This window comes from Oncorhynchus kisutch, linkage group LG24 (genome assembly GCF_002021735.2).
Source record: "Oncorhynchus kisutch isolate 150728-3 linkage group LG24, Okis_V2, whole genome shotgun sequence".
Classification (NCBI taxonomy): Eukaryota; Metazoa; Chordata; class Actinopteri; order Salmoniformes; family Salmonidae; genus Oncorhynchus; species Oncorhynchus kisutch.
The window spans coordinates 37,137,660-37,154,113 of NC_034197.2; the positions used below are offsets into that span (position 1 = coordinate 37,137,660).

General features: G+C 44.1%; 2 protein-coding genes across 4 annotated transcripts; both read left to right on the forward strand.

The window, feature by feature from the left end:
* Positions 1 to 2,468: 2,468 nt before the first annotated feature.
* On the forward strand, positions 2,469 to 5,855 carry LOC109869241 (dolichol-phosphate mannosyltransferase subunit 1). 2 transcript variants are annotated; one of them, XM_020459242.2, is made up of 10 exons: positions 2,469 to 2,641; positions 3,222 to 3,321; positions 3,418 to 3,451; positions 3,575 to 3,651; positions 4,014 to 4,039; positions 4,172 to 4,267; positions 4,580 to 4,648; positions 5,007 to 5,121; positions 5,234 to 5,353; positions 5,520 to 5,855. In XM_020459242.2, the coding sequence occupies exons 1-9, from the start codon at positions 2,511 to 2,513 to the stop codon at positions 5,336 to 5,338; spliced, it is 753 nt and encodes a 250-aa protein (XP_020314831.1). In that variant the 5' UTR covers positions 2,469 to 2,510; the 3' UTR covers positions 5,339 to 5,353; positions 5,520 to 5,855. The 2 variants fall into 2 exon arrangements, with proteins under 2 accessions (XP_020314831.1, XP_020314830.1); XM_020459241.2 differs by having other exon boundaries at positions 5,234 to 5,855.
* Positions 5,856 to 7,647: 1,792 nt separating this feature from the next.
* Positions 7,648 to 15,965, forward strand: LOC109869261 (activity-dependent neuroprotector homeobox protein). 2 transcript variants are annotated; one of them, XM_020459272.2, is made up of 4 exons: positions 7,648 to 7,824; positions 11,258 to 11,374; positions 11,679 to 11,777; positions 11,972 to 15,965. In XM_020459272.2, exons 2-4 carry the CDS (start codon positions 11,267 to 11,269, stop codon positions 14,909 to 14,911), a joined length of 3,147 nt encoding a protein of 1,048 aa, XP_020314861.1. In that variant the 5' UTR covers positions 7,648 to 7,824; positions 11,258 to 11,266; the 3' UTR covers positions 14,912 to 15,965. The 2 variants fall into 2 exon arrangements, with proteins under 2 accessions (XP_020314861.1, XP_020314860.1); XM_020459271.2 differs by lacking the exon at positions 7,648 to 7,824 and adding an exon at positions 7,956 to 8,389.
* Positions 15,966 to 16,454: the final 489 nt, after the last annotated feature.

Here is a 16,454-nt window from a genome sequence, read left to right on the forward strand (position 1 = left end):
TGTCAGGGGGATGGATTCTCTTGGCAAAGGAGAAATGCTCAACAGGGAAGTAAACAGATTTGTGCACAAAATTTGAAAGAAACAAGCTTTTTGTGCATATGGACAATTTCTGGGATTTTTTATTTCAGGTCATGAAACATGGGACCAACTTTACTTTACATGTTGCGTTTATATTTTTGTTCAGTGTACAATGACCATGATTGCGCACCAGCTTGTTCAGTCTGTGTGGAGCAGACACGGAGACCTCGTTGACAGAGAGAAGAGAGAACGTGCAAAATGGATTGAAAGCAGTTACTGTTGGGCGTATCTCTACCTGAAAATATAGGATCTTAGTGATTGATAGTTTGTATTCAGCAGTCATAAAAGTATGCCTTATTTACTTTGAAGAAATACTAAAATAGTGATTTTGTCAGACAGCAGCTCTATAGAGATGAGATGATGACTTGGAATGAAAGTCATTGAATAAAACAAATATTTTATTAAAGTAAAGTAATGTGAATAAATGATGGTTAATAAGTGATAAGCAGTAATGGGAAGTCACTACCATTATGGAATTTTTATGAATTGTTTTATTCTGTTGTTACAACATTCAACCAACATAAAGCATAGTGCACTTAATGTCATTTTTTAAAATTGAAAACGTATTCTTTTTTAATAATCGAACCAATGCCGAACTGACCTCAAAAAGCACTAATTGCTCAGCACTAATTAGCAGTGGTGGTGATACATTGTCAGTCCTGGTCAGACCACTTCTCGCTGATCAGAGTGTCTTTCATCAGTGGGTTCTTCTTTCCTCAAGGTGAAGAGGTGCCCCCGGGGGAAAAAAACGCTTAGAGACCAACGTCCAGGGACACGAGGGGGATCAAAGGATTTGCAGGTACCTTCAGCACCTGTCTTTCTATGGCTGCGTTTACACAGGAAGACAATTCTGATCTTTTATCCAGTTATTCGCAAAATATCTAATCTGATTGGTCAATAGACAAATGAATCGCAAAATATCTAATCTGATTGGTCAATAGACAAATGAATCGCAAATTATCAGAATTGGTTTGCCTGTGTAATCGCAGCCTAGAGGAAAACATTTAAATACAAATATTCAAAAAGGTTCATTGCTGCTTACTGACCATTTATGATTGTGTTTGTGAAGGTCTCCTAGGTCGAGAGGATGGCCAGACGGGACCTCCAGGCATCGCAGGAGCTGTCGGACAGACAGGAGAGATCGGTCCCCAGCACCGGCTGTCATAGAGGTGCTCAACCACAAGCAGGTACAACAGCCATATTCAGTACCATGTGACTAAGCTATGATCATAACATTTCCACATCCAATTGATTTTACTATTTAAATATTGTGTTTGGTGAAAGGGGGGAAACCTAGATACCTGTACAACTGAATGCCTTCAACTCTAATTCCTTAATTATTAACATCCACATCTTCAGCACCTAAAGAACAGTGGGTTAACTGCCTTGCTCAGGGGCAGGAAGACAGATTTTTACCTTGTCAGCTCAGGGATTTGATCCAGCAAACGTTCAGTTACTGGCCCAACGCTCTAACCACTAGGCTACCTGGTGCTATGGGCTCTTATCTGTTCATGCTTTCATCTGCATCTAATTGTACAGAGGACCCATATGTTTTATATATCAGCCTTGAGCACACTTGAAAGATGGATTTTCTTGTGACATTGGGGTCCATCTCCTATCATCTCCAATTTTAAGCACTTATGCCATTGAACCTGATGGAAAGACTGGGGCTGACGAAGCACCACAATAGAGCGTATTTGGTGCGTTGGAGCTAGTCGGTGACTCAGAGACACATGCTCCACCATAAAGGGGAAAAGGAAGTTGACCTGGTGTCTGCTCTTCACCTCTTCCTCTTCTCATGTAAACACAAACGTTTCAAGTGTTTTCTCTTACATAAAAAAAAAAGATGAAATGTACATTTGTAAGTGTGTCAACAAAATTTCTAACATATTGTATAAGACAACATTTTAATAGAAGCTAGTGGATATTTTGTGAGAAAGTATTGGTAGTAGTTAACTGACTTCACCCTGAAAATGTTTGATTGTCTATTAATTATGACCCATGTTTTGTGTTTTCATGCGCTCTTTGTGTATGCATGCGCCGCATTTGACCATGAGACTGGCTTTTACATAAATAGTGTTAATGTTTCTACAGTAGGATGACAATGAAGAGTAACACATCCATGTCTATAAAATTGCATTGGTTCTAACTTTCCTAATCCCCAAACAGTGGGCAAGTTTTTACTTCAATGAGATAATGATTATATTATGTAGTTATTGCAAGACAGTACTATTAAATAGGCTACTGGGGAATAACATTGGCATTTGTGTATGTATGATCAGTATTATCCAATATCTAAAATCAAGAGACGTATTCTTTGTTGCAAGATCGCCACCTAGTGGTAGCTATATTGCTAGGAACAAATTATTTTAAGAATTTGTTGCAGGGGTGGATATTTCTGAGAGCACCCGCATCCGGATCAACATTCCAACATGGCAAGCCGAAAAGGTTCACATCAGAGCCGGGGAAATGGTGATAAATATTCGGTGTTGTTGCCCACTTACAATGAACGTGAGAATCTACCTCTTATTGTGTGGCTACTGGTGAAATACTTCGGTGAAAGGTTAGTAGTCGTTTCAAGCCATTAGCTACACTAGCTGTAGCCCAGAGTCAATGACAAGATCTGTAGCCCAGAATCGGAGATTCTGAATCGGAGATGAGCTGTCACTAAAAATCAGACTTGCTAGGTGACAGCCAATGCCTTACTTTAACAATCTGCTGCTGCGATTTTCAGACGGTCATTTGTAATATAATTTTATGAAATACCCCCTGTTTTTTTTCTTTATTTTCCTATACAATATGACAAAAAATACCTTAATTAATGAGCTTATTACAAATGCCTTACCTCTTCATAACAACAAAAGGAAGTTGTGGGTGGGCCAGTCAATTATTAAAACTTGAAACATTGTACGCCATAGTCAAAAAAGACTAATCACATTTGACATGTTGTGCCTTTTTAAAAGAGTAACGTTAATTCTTGTAAGTTAATTAACTAACTCAATTTGAACAGAACTTGCACGTTTGTAAGACATTTTGACTGAAGATATAACTGGAACAATGTAAAGTCCCTGTTTTAATCAGTTGTCAGATTAGCATTTTATTTGTGTGCTGAGTTGAAACATCTGTTTGCTTGTTATTTACAGTGGATACAACTACGAGATTATTGTAATTGATGATGGAAGTCCGGATGGGACACTTGAAGTGGCAGAACAACTACAGAGGATATACGGAGAGGACAAGATAGTAAGTGATTGGAATATATATTAGTAGTTGTAATTTGACATTCACATACCTGCTGACAATACACATTCGTTCTGTTTTTTTTTCCTTCTCCCTCAGCTCCTTCGACCTAGAGCAAAGAAACTAGGTTTAGGCAAGTGTCACATACTCATTCATCAAAGTGAACACAGTGTTGCATCTGTATTTTAGCACAATATCTCAGACACACTACACACACACACACACGTCTGATAATGTCATTTGATTCTTCATTCAGGTACTGCCTACATCCATGGCATTAAACATGCTACTGGGAACTATGTTTTCATAATGGACGCAGACCTCTCCCATCATGTGAGTGGATCTCCTGTATATCTGGCGGAGACAATACAATAGCAGACGAACAGGGTGGGATAGTGGCTAAGGACCCTGTACATTCAATATGTTTTAGTCCAATACTATATTTAGTTCATTTTACTATTCAGGAGGTAACTTGTGGTGTTATAAAACTTGTTTGGTTGAATAGGCTACTAGAACTAGAAGCACAAGCATTTCGCTACACTCGCATTAACATCTGCTAACCATTTGTATGTGACAAATAAAATTTGATTTGATTTGAGGCCTATTTGTATACGAATGCTTCATAGACAGATGGTCTTTGAAATCCTTTGAATTCATCCATGCTAAAATACATCCGTTTTATCTTTTGTTTGCAGCCTAAATTTATTCCAGAATTCATAGAGTAAGTAATCTATTTGAATTTATCCCAAAATGTGGGTATTTTTCTTAAATGCACACATTCACTAATACGCTGCATCTCTACCACATGATCGTCAGTTGCCAAATAGCGGATGTGAATGTGTTTTTCTCCAAGGAAACAGAGAGAAGGCGGGTATGACCTGGTGTCAGGCACCCGGTACAGAGGAGACGGTGGCGTATACGGTTGGGACCTGCGCAGGAAGCTCATCAGGTAACTGCATTTTATTTTACCTTTATTTAACCAGGCAAGTCAGTTAAGAACAAATTCTTATTTTCAATGACGGCCTAGGAACAGTGGGTTAACTGCCTGTTCAGGGGCAAAACGACAGATTTGTACCTTGTCAGCTCGGGGATTTGAACTTGCAACCTTCCGGTTACTAGTCCAATGCTCTAACCACTAGGCTACCCTATTTATCCTGCTTGTGCTAGCACACAAAGCAAGCACCTAACTCTCATGAGAGTTTAATTAAATATTCAATTTTCCTCATATCTTTCTGTCCTTCCCTTCCTATCTCTCTTACAGTCGGGGAGCTAACTATGTCACACAGGTGCTGCTGAGACCTGGGGCATCAGACTTGACTGGCAGCTTCAGGTAAGTGGCAAAATGTAAATACGTTTGAAGAACAGCAGGTACAGTTATCACACCTGCATATCAGCCTCTATCTGTGAACTATTGTCGGATGAAAACCTTGTAACTCCATTTATGTCAATAAAAAAATACAAATATTGAACATGTATTGAAAGCAGTTCTCTAAACAGGACCAATAAAATTTATTCAAAATAACTTCTGAAGTATATATGTTTGTTAACGGGAAAATATGGCAGTTTTTTTCTTCTTTTTTTTCTATTTCCTGAAAAGTGAATGTTTTGGAGATGAGCGGTTTTCATTCGTCAGCAACGTAGTGGGTGTTATCTCACGCTGTGTTTGTTCTAATGCATGATGACATCAGGCTCTACAAGAAGGAAGTACTGGAGAGTCTGGTGGAGCGGTGTGTGTCCAAAGGCTATGTCTTTCAGATGGAGATGATTGTCCGTGCTAGACAGGGGAACTACTCTATTGGAGAGGTGTGGCCTTTCAACTCTTTGTGTGTTTTGTGTCGTTGCGCCATTTTGAACGCTTGTCATGTCAATGGGTTGTATGTAAGTTAAACTAGATTTTTTTTTGTCTTCCAAACAGGTTCCGATTTCGTTTGTGGATCGTGTTTATGGGGAGTCAAAACTGGGAGGAAATGAAATAGTATCATTCCTGAAAGGACTGCTTACTCTCTTTGCGACAACATGATTTATGATGCTCTAGGTTTGGACTCAGCAACACTGCTTATATGATGTTTTTTGTTGTTGTCATTAAGTCAGGGCGTTTAGTGCAGTAATTAGCCAACATCAAAATGGAAAATGAATCGTTGATTATTGACAAGAAAAGCACAGATGGTAATTAATTAGAATAATTAATCTCCCCTCCCTAGAGTCTAGATGTATCTCCAAACCAGTGGAGGCTGTTGAGGGGAGGACGGCGTACAATAATGGCTGGAACGTGTTTTGATGTATTTAATACCATTCCTCCTATTACGCTCCAGAGATGACCACGAGCCCATCCTCCCTAGTTAAGCTGCCACCGACCTCCTGTGCTCTAAACAGACAGATTTTGAAGCATAATTCCAGATGAATACAGTCACAAGATCCTTATGTATACTTATAGATGAACTTATTTTCACATTTTTCAAAGATTTGTATTCACCCTAAACTGAGAGACCTGTCATTGATTATTTTTTTACAACAATGTTAATAAATAGTTACCCTTATTTCCTATTATTTTTACTTAATTGGAATCTATGTAAACTCAAATGTGCATAGGCAGAAACAAACACAATACACATTGTTAGTGTGCTAATTGGCCGCATTGTTTAACCTGCACTGTGTTCATCTGGTTTCCTACACTAACAACAGTGAGTGTGACAGTATCTGGTTTCCTACACTAACAACAGTGAGTGTGACAGTATCTGGTTTCCTACACTAACAACAGTGAGTGTGACAGTATCTGGTTTCCTACACTAAATCAAATTTTATTTGTCACATACACATGGTTAGCAGATGTTAATGCGAGTGTAGCGAAATGCTTGTGCTTCTAGTTCCGACAATGCAGTAATAACCAACAAGTAATCTAACTAACAATTCCAAAACTACTGTCTTATACACAGTGTAAGGGGATAAAGAATATGTACATAAGGATATATGAATGAGTGATGGTACAGAGCAGCATAGGCAAGATACAGTAGATGATATCGAGTACAGTATATACATATGAGATGAGTATGTAAACAAAGTGGCATAGTTAAAGTGGCTAGTGATACATGTATTACATAAGGATGCAGTCGATGATATAGAGTACAGTATATACGTATGCATATGAGATGAATAATGTAGGGTAAGTAACATTATATAAGGTAGCATTGTTTAAAGTGGCTAGTGATATATTTACATCATTTCCCATCAATTCCCATTATTAAAGTGGCTGGAGTTGTGTCAGTGTGTTGGCAGCAGCCACTCAATGTTAGTGGTGGCTGTTTAACAGTCTGATGGCCTTGAGATAGAAGCTGTTTTTCAGTCTCTCGGTCCCAGCTTTGATGCACCTGTACTGACCTCACCTTCAGGATGATAGCGGGGTGAACAGGCAGTGGCTCGGGTGGTTGATGTCCTTGATGATCTTTATGGCCTTCCTGTAACATCGGGTGGTGTAGGTGTCCTGGAGGGCAGGTAGTTTGCCCCCGGTGATGCGTTGTGCAGACCTCACTACCCTCTGGAGAGCCTTACGGTTGAGGGCGGAGCAGTTGCCGTACCAGGCGGTGATACAGCCCGCCAGGATGCTCTCGATTGTGCATCTGTAGAAGTTTGTGAGTGCTTTTGGTGACAAGCCGAATTTCTTCAGCCTCCTGAGGTTGAAGAGGCGCTGCTGCGCCTTCTTCACGATGCTGTCTGTGTGGGTGGACCAATTCAGTTTGTCTGTGATGTGTATGCCGAGGAACTTAAACAACACTAACAACAGTGAGTGTGACAGTATTGTCTTTCTTTACCCAGTGTTCTGAAGTTCTCACAAAATATGTCAAAATGCAAATCAAACACAATATAGCAGGATGCTTAGGCTCCTGCATGTTTCAACATTGAAAGAATGATATTAGTTTGGAATGTAATGCCCAGAACATGGTGCAATGGGGAGAAGTGGCATTCAATGGGCCTGGCCTTTGCTACCTTGGAAGATTACAATCCTTAAACATTAAAAAGATGAGACCTTGAAGGAAACAATAACTAATCACCCATTAATTTAAATCCAGTATTCACATGATATGGTCCCTCCATCCCTCCAACACCCCAATCTCCCAGAGGCCCATGGTAAGATGAACAGAGAACAATTTGCACTCAGGCTTGGGAAATACCCCAGACTCAGGAAAGTAGTCCCGGTGAGTTTAGTGTAATTGGAACGTATCATAGAACAGCGCCACCTACTGTTCTCATTGCACTCTGACGTTGGGCAAGTGCAAAGGCACGGAGTACTGAGGCACTGTATACATCCGACCCTCTGCAATGTAGGAAGCCAGATGTAGTCCTATAACGCATGCGTTCATGCCATGCTAAACTAGAGTGCGCCAGCTGTTGGTTAAATCTAGCAAATGCAGCTCGAGCTTGTTTACCCCAGTCCCTCAGGCATAGAAACTACCGACCCCTGACAGACGTTGAAGAACGACCTAGGACAGCATCTGAGGCCTGTCTTCAAAGGTAAGAGCATATAAAGATAATTGATTTAACACACTAATTGAGTTGTTTAATAAGGCTCGACTCATATGGATATCACAATGAGTTTTAAAAAAAAATGCTAATCAAACACCTATGTCACTTCCGCCCTTTCAATTGCGCCATTTTGGATAGGGCAGTTTCCAGGCTGCTAGGAGTGTATTGTCTCTATAGGAAGAGACGGGAGTGCGTTATCAGTGAACAGTCACAGAGTTAACACATTCTTGGACGAGGGGTTCCTCGTAATATTTACTACAACGCCAGCCACACTATATGTCCCTACAATGGGCGTTCTATCTAGCTAACTAAATTAGTTTCAATGGCACTCCATACCCGGTAGCCGAGAAGGATAGTGTGTGTCGGACAGTAGTGAGAGGAGTCGAGCTCCCTCTCGGTGTGGTGTGACCGCTTGGAGAGAAGACGGCAAGGCGGTTAACCCCGGCTGCGTATTTGGAGCAATAGGAGTGAACGTGCCTAACGCATTGTCTCCCTGTTTCTCTTGAAGTGATATAATTTACTACAACCAAGAGAGCACCGGATTTGAGACCAGGTAAACACATCATACTCCGCTTTTCAGATAACCAAGCTAGTTAGGACACACAGCTAACTGGGTTTAGCCACGGTAACGTTATGATGATGAGTTGTTTGTTCATAGTTACGGTCGGGGAAGAAGAAGAGAAATTATATATATATATCTTAACATGACATGGGTTGATACTTGAGGATAACAAATGAAACAACGGAGTATTATGATATAATAGTTAAATGAAAGGTACAATCCATAAATAAAATAAATAAAAAATACAATTATGATAGCGTATATCATAAGTTGTCGGTGAACATGACACCGCTTTTGGCTCGCTAAACTTGGGCACTGAGTGGCGCTCAGATTCAGCACCGACCGAAGAGCTTTTTCTAATACTCGGTTAGCAGCTGCTAGTTCGCGGTGTTTCTACGTGCGCTTCCCTTTGTGGTGGCTCACTACTACACTAGCTACTGCTAGCAAGCTACTATCACCTATCGACTCTAACGTGAGTGGAGAATAATACCAGATCAGATGTTATTTTGGCGTAAAACCACGATGGAAAGATGCATGTAGTAATCGTGTTAGATCTATGTGTATCCTCTTTCGTTGGTCAACCAGATGTAGACATTAAACAATATAAATCATTGACTTCAATCAAAGCCATAACCACATCAATAAGAGGGGAGATGGAGATAGCTCGTGAATAACCTCCCCTACTCGCTTAGTTATTACTAGTCACATTTGACCTATATTAGGTCCCTTCTCTTATCAAATGTAACCGTATTTTTCTAACATTATTTTTACAAAAGTGAACCGGGATTTATAATCAAGTCTGGTAACGTTACCAGATTCATTCAGCAACTTGAGAGAGACTAGGTGACACGGGGTTATTATCCGCACATCGCAGGTTTGATTTTGACTGTCGTGATGTCGTATGAGAAAGTAGTGTCCCGCCTCCTTTATTCACGTCACGCAACTATCACAATTGCTATGTGATTTAATGTTCGAGCTTTTTTTTATGTACGGTGTCAACATTGTCTTGGAGGTTAGTTGCATACTCTATTGATTCAACCCTCTGTTCACATGGTCCCTGTGTGAGGGCAATCAGGATGAAGACTGGTGGTGAACTCGATTGAACCTTTTGGTCATTTATGCTAGGTGTTCTACTTAAATGCCAACTCTCTTTATGTGGTGTTTATGGTCATAGATGACCCTTTGCTGACAGGATATGACTGATACTATCCCCCCCCCAAAAAATTGGTAAGCAATGTGAGTTTGGAGGATCAGAGGTGACCAGAGCAAATGGCATCATTGATTCTTAGGACAGACAAGAGCTCCGTTGTATATTTGAGATAGGACATAAGGTTTATGGGTAAAATATAGACTACTACTATCTTCCTCTCGTCAGCTGTTGAGTGGCTATTCTCTGCCGGCTACCCACCCAGCCCCCACACCCCAGTAGACACATTGTAGATGTTGGGTTCTGCTGCTGACTCAATAGGAGGCGCCATTCCGTGATGGCAGAAAAGGGGGCAGGCAGAGCAATGGAGGCCTTACATAATGGAGGCAGAGCTGTCCTCTAGCGCCATCTACAAGCCATGGGAGAAAGCATCGGCAGGAGTAAGCCCAGCCAGCAAGGTAGTCGGGCAGCCAGACAACATTCAGCTCAGCAAGGTAGTCAGGCAGCCAGACAACATTCAGCTCGGCAAGGTAGTCGGGCAGCCAGACAACATTCAGCTCGGCAAGGTAGTCGGGCAGCCAGACAACAATCAGCTCGGCAAGGTAGTCGGGCAGCCAGACAACATTCAGCTCGGCAAGGTAGTCGGGCAGCCAGACAACATTCAGCTCGGCAAGGTAGTCGGGCAGCCAGACAACATTCAGCTCGGCAAGGTAGTCGGGCAGCCAGACAACATTCAGCTCGGCAAGGTAGTCGGGCAGCCAGACAACATTCAGCTCGGCATGGTAGTCGGGCAGCCAGACAACATTCAGCTCGGCAAGGTAGTCGGGCAGCCAGACAACATTCAGCTCGGCAAGGTAGTCGGGCAGCCAGACAACATTCAGCTCGGCAAGGTAGTCGGGCAGCCAGACAACATTCAGCTCGGCAAGGTAGTCGGGCAGCCAGACAACGTTCAGCTCGGCAAGGTAGTCGGGCAGCCAGACAACATTCAGCTCGGCAAGGTAGTCGGGCAGCCAGACAACATTCAGCTCGGCAGCAATATTCCATCTTCTGGAACATACAAGAGCTATGGCATCGGTGGGTGGATGGATGAAGAGTGTTTGGCCTTGTACTGCTTGTTGCTAAAGCATCTTGTCCTGACCTTTGACCTGAATAGAGAATCAATTCTATAGTGTTACCATTGTGCAGCATTGGCTGGAATATAACAAACCAAACAGCCCAGACAGACGTATGAAGGTGGTAGTGGTAAGGTCATAAAGGATAGACTTGAGTGATGCTGCTGAGGTAAACCACTGATGAGTTTATGATGAAAGGTGACTGGCAGGCAGCAGGTATTCTTGTGGCATTGTTTCATAGGGGCAGTAGAGTAACAATCACTGAAGTGGATATTAGCTCTAGTGTTATTTGGGAAGTGTGTTTCCATCACCCAGGGTTTTTGTTTTGGGTCTACTGAAGGCTGCTCTCTACAACAATGATCAGTTCATATGTTGACCTGGGGTGTATTCACTAGGAACTAAATGGAAGCAAACAGAATGAAACGGGGGCGGGACATACCTGAATTTGTTTTCATTGCGAAACGTTTTCCATTTGTAGTAAATGTTTTCCGTTGCAAAACGTTTAGCAACTGTTTACTACGGTCTTCATCTAATGAATACACCCCTGAGATCACCTGTTGCTCTCCCCTGTCCACCTACCTGTGTCCCTCCCATTTCCAGGTGGGCAGAATGTTCCAGCTCCCGGTCAACAACCTGGGCAGCTTACGGAAAGCCAGGAGAAATGTCAAGCGGGTTCTGGGAGACATTGGCCTGGAGTTTTGTAAAGACCACATTGAGGTGAGCAGCACATTGTTTGATCTGTTCCGCCATCCATGTGTGAGCATGCCCCTTGATACACATTATCACACTGAAGAGATAATAGCTCATTCATTAATAGCGAATTTAATTAATCAGTCTAGAAACATTTCAGCCATCAACTTAGGAAGCCTCAAATTTCTCCCGTCTGTTTGACGTGATAATAAATGAGCCCAGTCCGCCACTATGATAGGTCGTCGACTCCTAGCCAATCATCTCTATCAGACTTGACCTTTTGTATTGACTGTATATGAATTGTGATTAATCGTGTATTTCTCTCCTTTAGGACTACAAAGACTATGTCCCTGATAATAACGAGTTCTACATCAAGCACACCACCTGGGATGATGTATGTGTGTGGGATCCTTCACTGACCAAATCCCAGGTGAGTGGCTCACTGCCTGCCTGGAGGTGCACACTGGAACACCTTGTATTTTAGCGTTGTTGCTCTTTTGTCTCTTAAAAGCTTTTAACTGGGTTATTGTCTGTTTATTTTCAATAAATAACGGTTTATTTACATAGAGTAAATGTCATCACACGACTGATCACTGTCTCTATCTCCCCCCCCCCGTCTCCCAGGACTACAGATCAAAGCCTTTCTGCTGTTCCGGCTGCCCTTTTTCCTCCAAATTTTTCTCGGCGTACAAGAGTCACTTCCGCAATGTCCACAGTGAGGACTTCGAGAGCCGCATCCTGCTTAACTGCCCCTACTGCACCTACAATGGGAACAAGAAGACCCTGGAGACGCACATCAAGCTGTTCCACATGCCCAACAACGTGGTTCGCCAGGGCCCCGGGGGCATGCAGGGGGCAGTGGGTGGGCTGAAGGACGGCATGCAGCTGGGCAAGAGGCCCGGAGAGAGTATCGAGCAGGCGGTGTACTACTGCAAGAAGTGCACCTACAGGGACCCGCTTTACAACGTGGTGCGCAAACACATCTACCGAGAACACTTTCAGCATGTGGCCAAGCCCTACCTGGTTAAGCTTGAGGAAAAGGCCACGCCCAACGGTGCCGCAGCAGGTAACACCACGGGCACAGGGAACACAGACCGCAGCAGTAATGCTAATGCTAACGCCAACAGCAACACCATCCACTGCAAGCGCTGCCTCTTTTTGCCACGCACCTATGAGGCACTGGTGCAGCATGTTATTGAGGACCACGAGCGAATCGGTTACCAGGTGACCGCCATGATTGGTCACACAAACGTGGTGGTACCTCGCGCCAAACCTGTCATCGTGGTATCCCCGAAGACTGGGGAGAAGACTGTCATCGGGGTAGGACCTAAAGGTCAGCTAGTGACCACCACAGTGGGGGGGGTCCGCTCCGTTTCTACCCAGAACCTCAGCAGGATCGTCATCCCAAAGTCAGGCCTGAGCTCAACGGGACTCCTGTCTGGGGTTCACCTGAAGCAAGGGGCGTTTGGGTTAAAGAGTGGGACTACCCAATCCTTCTCTATAGGCGGGCAGCAGGTGAGAATCACTTTGCCTGGCAACGCAAAGGTGTCTGTGCCCCAGCATTCTCAAGCAGCCAAACAGAACCTCACTGGTGGTTTGCGGAGCCCCATAGTGGTGAGTTCTTCCTCGTCTACGCTCAACTCCCGGGTCCAGGCGGCTGCCGCCACGGTGGCCTCAGTCACGGCCAAGGGGAAGGGGGGTAGCTCTGTCCTGGGCACGTCGTACACACAGAAGTGGAAAATCTGCACCATCTGCAACGAGCTCTTCCCTGAGAATGTGTACAGCTCGCACTTTGAGAAGGAGCACAAGGCAGAGAAAGTACCTGCCGTGGCCAACTACATCATGAAGATCCACAACTTCACCAGCAAGTGTCTGTACTGCAACCGCTACCTGCCCAGCGACACACTCCTCAACCACATGCTGATCCACGGCCTGTCGTGCCCGCACTGCCGCGCCACCTTCAACGACGTGGAGAAGATGGTTTCGCACATGCGACAGTCCCACCCGGACGAGACGGTGGGGCCGCGCACCGATTCCCCTCTGACTTTCGACCTCACTCTTCAGCAGGGCAACCCCAAGAACGTCCAGCTGATTGTCACCACCTACAACATGAGAGACGCACCGCAGGAGTCCATGGCCCTCCATGCCCAGAGTGCCTCGTCGTCCACACAGACGGGCAAGAGGACCGTGCCCAGCCAACCCCCAAAGATGCCCTCTGATTCAGAAGATGGCTCGCCTGCCAAGAGTGCACCTCAGGCGGCTGTACCGTACAAGAAAGACGTGGGCAAGACTCTGTGCCCGCTGTGCTTCTCCATCCTCAAGGGCCCCATCTCTGATGCACTGGCACACCATCTGAGAGAGAGGCACCAGGTTATCCAAACCGTGCACCCGGTGGAGAAAAAACTCACCTACAAATGTATCCACTGCTTGGGTGTGTACACAAGCAACATGACAGCCTCCACCATCACACTGCACCTCGTCCACTGCCGCGGTGTGGGGAAGACCCAGAACGGGCAGGACAGCAGGCCTGCGCCCTCCCCCAGGGTCTCCCAGGCCCAGGGCATTAGCCTCAAACGGGCCGGTTTCGAAAACTGTGACCCAAACGACCCAAAGCGGCGTAAGCTACCGCCTGGAGAGCCAGAGAGCCCTGCAGCTTTTGTAGAGAATCCAGATGACCCTGTCAACCTGATCCTTGACCCCAAAGGTCACGAGGATGAGTCGTACGAGGCGCGGAAAGCCTTCCTTTCGCAGTACTTCAACCGCGAGCCCTACCCAACGCGTAGGGAGGTGGAAAAACTAGCCTCAAGTCTGTGGTTGTGGAAGTCTGATATCTCCAGCCACTTCACCAACCGCAGGAGGAAATGCACACGGGACTGTGAGACCCAGAAGGCTGAGGTGTTGCTGGGCTTCAACATGCAGGACATCAGCCAGCTCAGCCACGAACTGACCTTCGACTCTGAGTGCTTGTTTGAGGGCAAAGGAGACCGTGGAGAGACAGTGGAGAGGCGGACGTCCAGGATGTGCATCGGACGGTCTGAGCAGGCCATTCAGCGCATGGAGGAGAGGGCTGTGGCTAACGGTGGTGCTACTCTCCAGCTGGGTATTTCAACAGGGTCTGGCAGTGAGGCCAGGGTCACAACCCAGCCCAACTGTGGGGCCAAGAGCGACCAAAACAAGACAATCGGAAGCACCTTAAAACAGAGGGGGCCTAAGTATGTTTCAGAACCCATAGCTATTGACTCAGATAGCGATGAGGATGAAATAGATGATGATGGTGAGGAGGAGGAGAAGGAGGAGGATGAAACGGGAGCAGTAGAAGTGAATTCCATGGGTGATGACAGGCTGGCTGCTGGGAGAGAGGGAGAGGTGGTAGGGACAGGGGCCCACTCCAGCCCAGACCTAGAGGACATGGATGAGGAGGAGGAGGAAGAAGAGGGTCATGTAGAGAATGGATATGGCTCAACGCTGCTGGAAAGGCAGGCTAAAGGGAAGGAAGCTGTTGCCAAACTGGGTCAATCGGGAAGTGGAAAAACTAGGGCCCAACTCGGCAAGCATCAGGTCTGACCAATTGACACAAACAAATGACACGACGCGCACAGAGACGTTACATTTGATCCAACAGCTCTGCCTCACCAGAACTTTAGAGCTAGAAATGGTCAATGGTGTCATGAAGGAGACGAGGTGAGAAGGAGAGCCTCTTTCCTTTTCACTTCCACAAGCCATCCAATGATGTTTAAACAAGTCATGTCGAAGGGCCAATTAAAGCTGCTCTGCAGTCCTAAAGTAGCTGTGAGTGATGTAAGATTTGTGAACAGTTTATATCTTACCTCCAGGGGGTAAGAGAACCCTGAAATGATTTGCCTTCTATTTACTTTATGAGAAAATTCAGATTAGTACTTATTCTTGTCCATTTGGCGCCGAGTTTCACTGTGGCAAATAACTTGAGTTATTACGATTTACTAGCTTTTAAGAGAAACTAGAGAATCCCCCATTTTTTTCCCGTTGCCGGTATGCAGGAATAGCTAGTGTATATTTGTCCAGTCTTTTAGATCTGTTTGGAGAGAAGTTGCTACATTTTCTTTCTGTGTACAAGCTAGCTGTGTATGTTCTACATTGGTTTGCTGGATGTTGCTTTGGTGACTGGTATTTTCTGTTTTGTTTATTTTTTTAACAAAACCATAGTGTTTTTGCTAAATAATATATCTATATATATATATATATATATATATAAATGCAAATTTGAAATGAACATAATTGATTGCTTTAGTTTTTTTTCTCCGCTGTTTGTTTACTATGATTTATTAGACTTTTTTATTTGCAGTAATAACTTTGGTTCTATTGAAAGAGTTCCTCATATCCTTCTCCGCGTCAGTGAAAGGGCCATTTGGACTGATCTCTGTAGCCCTGTGCTTTGTAGTCTAGACTGTACTTTCTTCACTCACCTATTCCTTATTTTACCACCGAGAATAGACGTTTGCTGTCGCCTTTGAAACAGAGAGCATTCGCTATTAATATGACGTTTCTGTGTGTATGTTTTAATTTGTGATCTTCAATTTGATTTGTTTTTGTTTTTAACTTGAGCATCTATGAACAATAAAGTGTTGCATTGTGCTTCTCCTAGTCAAACCTATTTTCCTATGTCTTATGCTCTGATGTGACACACCCCTTTTTTAATGGAGACTAGATATGGTTTGTCCTAAGAAGTAGCACTTCAAGTTGGGTTTTCCCAAACGTAACCCATGAGCTAGCTGTAAACGGTCACTGGTGGTACAAATCCTATTGTCTCCGGTATTATGACAGTAAATTACACAAGGTTAAACACGGTTTTCGGTGTGTAAAACAAGGGGTTCATGAGTTTAGTCCATGTGAGCTATGCTATTCTGTGAGACTGGAGCATGAGGCGTCTGGGACTTTGTGGACCCACTACTGGTTGAGATGGTTGATGAGAAATCAACAGTAGATTGCATTAACCCTTTGAGGCTAATTTGCTCTAGTGTGTATCAATCTGGTGCCAAACCCCAAAAATTATGACAGTTCCATATTGACTCCGCTTGTTTTATATTGATGATTTTATATACGAGTTATTCATTATGCTACAAATGTGTGT

Coding starts and splice junctions, on each gene's coding strand:
- LOC109869261 (XM_020459272.2), top strand. CDS start 11,267: ATGTTCCAGCTCCCGGTCAACAACCTGGGCAGCTTACGGAAAGCCAGG. Junction 11,375..11,678: donor TTTGTAAAGACCACATTGAG/GTGAGCAGCACA, acceptor TCTCTCCTTTAG/GACTACAAAGACTATGTCCC. Junction 11,778..11,971: donor CTTCACTGACCAAATCCCAG/GTGAGTGGCTCA, acceptor CCCGTCTCCCAG/GACTACAGATCAAAGCCTTT.
- LOC109869241 (XM_020459241.2), top strand. CDS start 2,511: ATGGCAAGCCGAAAAGGTTCACATCAGAGCCGGGGAAATGGTGATAAA. Junction 2,642..3,221: donor GTGAAATACTTCGGTGAAAG/GTTAGTAGTCGT, acceptor TGTTATTTACAG/TGGATACAACTACGAGATTA. Junction 4,649..5,006: donor GACTTGACTGGCAGCTTCAG/GTAAGTGGCAAA, acceptor TGATGACATCAG/GCTCTACAAGAAGGAAGTAC.